General features: G+C 37.5%; 1 protein-coding gene across 1 annotated transcript in view; it reads right to left on the minus strand.

Annotated features, from left to right (window-relative positions):
- Positions 1 to 745: 745 nt before the first annotated feature.
- LOC122347244 (carboxyl-terminal PDZ ligand of neuronal nitric oxide synthase protein-like) overlaps positions 746 to 6,185 on the minus strand; it is a 10,597-nt gene continuing 5,157 nt past the window's right edge. The window contains exons 6-10 of the mRNA XM_043242414.1: positions 5,604 to 5,682; positions 4,820 to 4,923; positions 3,506 to 3,631; positions 3,042 to 3,213; positions 746 to 2,262 (exon numbers count right to left, since the gene is read on the minus strand). Of these exons, the coding sequence (XP_043098349.1) occupies positions 1,907 to 2,262; positions 3,042 to 3,213; positions 3,506 to 3,631; positions 4,820 to 4,923; positions 5,604 to 5,682 (837 nt within the window). The 3' untranslated portion in view covers positions 746 to 1,906. The remainder of the gene's footprint in view (positions 2,263 to 3,041; positions 3,214 to 3,505; positions 3,632 to 4,819; positions 4,924 to 5,603; positions 5,683 to 6,185) is intronic.

Consider the following 6,185-nt stretch of genomic DNA (forward strand, 5'->3'; position numbering starts at 1 on the left):
TATTAGTGCTATTAGATCTTAGCGCAGCATTCGATACTATCGATCACAACATTCTCTTGAAGACAATAGAAAACTATGTTGGCATTAGTGAAAGCGCCTTAGCATGGTTCAAATCATATCTATCTGACCCTCTATCAGGTTGTAGCACTAAATGAGGAGGTATCATATCACTGCTAAGCTGATGATACTCAGCTGTATATTTCATCGACGCTTGGTTATACACACCAAATTGACCATCTAACAAAATGGAGGGGAGCATATGTTCATCTAAAACCTTTTTACCTTTCATCATTCATTCTGCTCATAACGTATGCAGTTATGCACCCACATGCCATCAGATTTGCTGGCTTTTGAACTGAACGCTGAAAAGGTCCATCTCCTCTTTATCCCGGAGGACACGGTGTCCGTGATTTTTTTAACAGGAATGTCAAATTTGGACTCGTTTGACCGTAGAACACTTTGAAACATTGACCAGATCCTGACGTCAGTTAACTAGATGCTTTAGCACCTAAATAAAAAACAACAAAAAAAAAAACATCTCAACATTTCTGGAATTCAGGATGTATGTTCTCACCAAAAAAAAAAAAATTAAAACAAAATTCACTGGATTTGTGCACCCACCATGGAGTGAGTGATACGAAAGAAAACAGGGTTCTTTCAGCACTCGAATGTTGCACCTATGGAAAAGGCCAATCAGATTCCAGAACCAGAAAGAACTGATAGATAGATCTAAAAGACAACAATATCTTAAATGACTTTCATTTATTGAGTTTCATTTATTACAAAGGGTAAAATGAACTAAGATCCACCAACACTAATTTATTTAAAGAAAAACAAATGCTACAACACAGCAGCCTTTAGACAAGATTTTAGCACAAAATATGCAGTGTTAGTATTACTTGCTACACTCATCCTAAGAAACAGAAATAAAAAAGTAATAGAGAAAGAAGGCTGATAAACACCATATGACATTATTGCACAAATACTTTCACTTGTGTTTTGACATTGGTATAACTGTGTAACAGTTCAAGCTGCTCAGCTGCAAAATTGACAGTAAAGGTAAAACATGCTTACACATTGAGTTTAACATGTTCTTTATCATTTCTGGTCTTTCGCTTTAGTACTGCTGCAACATAGTCAAGCCTGACATTAGTAATACTGGCAAACAAATCATGAAATGCTCACAAAAACAACAATCCAACAAGCATAGCATTGTGATGAACATTATAAAACGTGTACAATAAAAAGTAAACAGTTAAAATAAAATTGGCATTAAATGTATTTATGTATGCCTGTAAAGTGTCCACTGCGGTAATCCTTCAGAAATCATTCTAATATGCTGATGCTAGAAAGTTGAAAAGAGATCTTATAAATACATAAAATTAGACATTTGGAATATATTTTATTATTATTATTTAACATTATAAATGTATTTGCTGTAATGTTTGATCAATTTAATGCATCCTTGCAGAATGAAACTATTTGAATTTATTAAAAAATTTAAATAATATATTATGAAAAAGGTCTTAGTTAAATATATGTATTGTCCATGTGATGAAAGTCAGTAGGGTCCAAAAAAACACTAAATAAAAACCACTGACTTTCATTGTATGGAGAAAAAATTATTTGCATGTTTGTGACAACATGAGGGACAACATGAGGGCAGAATATTATGCTTTTTATGCTAATTTCAACCTGTACAACAATTTTTTGAGGATGATTAGGACAACCTGGTCACCCACTGGCTGGGATCTGCATAATTTAATTATTATATAACTATTAAATATATTTAATACATATTTATATATTTTGGTATGTATTTGTATATGAATTCTGACAGCTGAAGCTGCAATGCAAAAGCTGAAGTGAGCTGTTTCAGCAGCAACAGTCTCACACACAGACACAGTCAGTGGCCCCAGCTGTCCCGGTCATCACTCTCATCAGTGTTAGACTCATATCCGGATGCGATACCGGACTCTCTGAATCCCGGTGTGTCCAGTGTGCAGAGAAACTGGTTCCCTGGAGGAGAGCAACCACCCGACTGATCTTCATCCTGACCCTGTCCTGAGTCACGGTCCTGCTCCGGCTTCTTCTCCCGCTCTGAAGATCCTGAGAAGAAACAGAAGCCGTCGAGCCGAGCGAGGCCGTTTGAGAGAGGGAAGCCCTCGCGAGCGCTCGAGGGAGGATTCGGTTTGGGGTCGCGCGACACAGCCGGCATGTTGGCACGCAGGGCGATTTCCAGAAGGCTGTCTTGAGATCCCACTGCAGGGAGGAAATGACATTATGGCATAGTCTTTGATAGAGTTTCTGAGCCGACTTTGTCAAGCTAAATATCTAATCACCAGAGTAAAGGCCTGGTCCTACCAAAAATTATAACTTTAGAGGCATATATAACCATAATTATATGTACATGAACATCAATCAAAGCATGCTCTTTAAAGGAATAATTCTTCCCAAAAGAAAATGTTGTAATATCTATAAAATACACACAAAATAGATTTGTAAAGATGTTACTGAAACTCTGAATACATAAAAAACCCTTTACCTTTTAGATATTAGGATAAAAACGTGTGTATAAATATTACAAATCACTACCTAACAACACTAACGAGTTCAACCTGGAACTGGGATTAATTTTATGATGCTTGTAAAGACTGTTCTCTTTCATTATATGGAAAAGAGCAGCATGAACATTATTCAGAATGTCTTATTTTTTCATCAGTGGCAAAATCTTGTTCATTAGTGGAAAATCTTGGAGCAGGGTCGTCCAGACTCGGTCCTGGAGGGCCGGTGTCCTGCAGTGTTTAGCTCCAACCCTAATTAAGCACACCTGAAGCTCTTACCAAGTTGGAGCTAAATTCTGCCAGACACCGACCCTCCAGAACCGAGTTTGGACAGCCCTGTCTTGGAGCAACATAAGGATGAGTAAATGACAGGATATTAATTGTAGAGTGATCATGTCTTTAACATTCTTCTGCCTTGCACACAGTGTGGAAATAAAGAGGAAAATCCATTGATTGCACGTGAGTCTGGAGACTTACAGGGGGAGTTTTTGTGTGGCCGAGCGCGGAGCTCCAGCTCTTGGACGTGTTTGACCAGCAGTGAGAGATGCTGCAGGAGTTCAGTGTTCTGCTGCAGGAGCTGCTGGACTCTAGCCTGAGCCTCGGTCCTGGCGCTGGTCTCCACCGACAGCTGCTGCTGCAGCAGAACCACCTACACAACCACAACTACTAGATTTTACACTTCCTTTAGAAAGAATCTGTAAAATAACTGTTCTCCAAAAGCGCTGATGGGTAGGGGAAAATGTTACATATCATTAAATTTTACAAACATATCATTTCCATAACGACCAGCGCAATTCTTTTCCCCAAAAGATTCTTGAACATTTGTGAAGAACGTGAAGAACGTTTTAATAACTTTTTGTTGAATGCAAAGGTTCCACGCATGGTAAAGGTTCTTTGAGTAACCATTAATTCCTGTAAAAACTCTTTATTTTTGATGTGACCTGTGCGGAGGCGGCTTGGCTCCTCTGCTCCTGCTGTTGTAACTCTCTCTGCAGGAGCTGCACCTGATGGCTCACGGACAGAGGACTGGACAGAGGAGACGACTCCATCACCGGCTCTTCACACACCTGCATGGAGAAAGTAGGACACACATGCTGTTTACTATATTTAACCAACAAATTACCTTTAACATGGTCAGAATACAGCCAATTAAAAGAGTAGTTCACACAAAAATTATACTTATCCCGTATTTTACTCACCCCCAAGCCATTCTAAGCGTATATAACTTTCTCCTTTCAGACGAACACGGTCAGAGTTTTTTAAAACTGTATCCTGGTTCTTCAAAGCTTGGTGATTCTGGTTTATAGTGGCACTTAATTTAAAGATCCATAAATCATACATATCCATACTTCATACACAAACATTAATACTTATGCACGTTAATACATTCATAATACACTTCAGAAGATGTGTTTGATACCTAGATGCATTTTTTGCTACTTTGGGAGCTATTAGTCTTTTTCCAAACATATCAGTGAGAATAGTTTACCAAGCTATTATATTAGAGAACACTATGTACTAGTTCTGAAGTTCCGCTCACAAACTGAATTTGATTACAGTGAAAAATACAGCATCGGGCCCAAAGAAAATTCGCATGTTTGCTCCTGTGGTTGGCATACGTCTGAAAACATCAGCATGCTCACAGACCACCGATCAAAGAAACATGAGTTCAATCGTATCACAGCAAGTCATTTTGCAAACCATTACAAATACATGAAAGCTTAAACCTCCTAAAAACTCCCCGGCCATCGAATACGTGTCGGCATCCACAGCCAAGCCAAAATTCTAAAAAACATCTAAAATGTGTTTCCTTAAATGCATAATTCATAAATAATCCCCATCAGAACCGGTGGAAGTTGGCATGTTAATAAACAAGACTTATTTTAAACTACTCTAAATGTCGTTAGACTGTTTTTAAGGAATTAAAATGATTCCAACGACGTGTTTTCAAAGAACTACATGAAACCTGGCTCGTAATTATTCATCTTTTAGTCCTACTTGTTGTGATCATGCCCCAATTTCTGCCCTATAAACCATGTAGGATGAGCAAACTGTAGCATCTATTAATAACCAAAAACAGGCAAAACCTGAGCTATATTTATAAAGACAACACCTGAGATCTCTTCTGCCTTTCAGTTCCTGCAAGGCTGTCTGTTGGTAAACATTTCCCTCGATACAAAAAAAATATGAAAGCGACGATAAAAAATGAAGATGGCTGGACACACATTTCTTTCAGATTTTTGGCTAAACTTTACCTTTTCATCTTTCTCCAGCCCAGTGTTGCTTGACATCTCAGTGACGCCGCCAGCAACTGAAGTCTCGTCTTTGCTTTTCTCTTCCTCACCTTTCACAAGCCATGCTGCAATTCAGATTAAAAAAAAAAAATCAGTTTCACAGGTACTCTGTTTCTTTGTCCAAGTCAAAGAAATGCTTGACAAGCAACCCCTCCAAAACCGAACACGATACTAAATACTTATATATAATATATTTAGATATTTCTGGCTATTTTGACCATTTTTTTGTATTGACCACATCGAAGGATTGTGCAAAATGTTTTAGCTTTATATTATGCTAAAGTCTACTTTTATATTACGGTTAATGTAGCTTTTGTTTATAGTTAAATAAAGTGGGTATACGGCCTTTTATTAGATAACATTATGGCTCAAATACAGGTATGTCTAAAAATATTAATTAGATTTTTTTTTTAATTACATAAATAATTTTCTTTGTGTGAATGTTTTTGTCTTTTCGACAATAACATTTTTTTATTAAGTTTTGAGCCAAACCATAAATATAATTTGACAAATCTAATATGTTTGGCTTTAACATATTAGGCAAATTATTTTAGAATTGGTCAAAAGTATCACTTACTTTTCAATGCACCGATCATATAAAATTCTCATACAAAATAAATATCTAAGTTGCTCCGAAACAGTGATAAAGATAACGATAATAAGGATTTAACATAATAAAAGTTCAGATGATATGTGGATAATGTTTGATAAAATGAAATGTGATTGAAAGCCAATGTCTCCTCACCGTCAGCGTTGTCTAGACTCTGTTTATGGCACACCTCAAACGCCTGACCCACGGTCCGCACTATCCTCATGGCTTGACTCTGGGACACAGACAGCACATCTTTAACTCGCCAGGGTCTATTAAACGTGTCAAACATGCTTTCCACATGCAGGTAAACATCTGTGGATTTTCGCTTGATCCGGCACAAAAAGCTGTACTCGGAGAGACAGCAGAATTAATTCACCTTCAACAGAGGAAAAGAGATTTATAGGAAAGAACGTCAGATATAAGGAAGAGAGAAGGAGCGAGTGAGAGAGGGAGAACATTACAGCCATAAGTCAATTTCACATTATAGTGGTGCTGTCAAAGTGATGGATTAGTTCATTTCAGATGGGCCCTGGTGCTGTGGCCAAAACCTTAGCCAAAGACACTCATATCAAGCAGCTTATGCCAACATCACTTTCTTTTTCTGTAAAAAACAGACAGATCTGTGGCATGTTAAGAATATACCATGAGACGAAGTTTGCAACAGAATTATTCAAAATCAAGTAATTAATTTTAATTATTGGGTGAACTATCTTTATGTGCAGGTGTGTATATATA

Source organism: Puntigrus tetrazona, chromosome 6 (assembly GCF_018831695.1).
Source record: "Puntigrus tetrazona isolate hp1 chromosome 6, ASM1883169v1, whole genome shotgun sequence".
Lineage (NCBI taxonomy): Eukaryota > Metazoa > Chordata > Actinopteri > Cypriniformes > Cyprinidae > Puntigrus > Puntigrus tetrazona.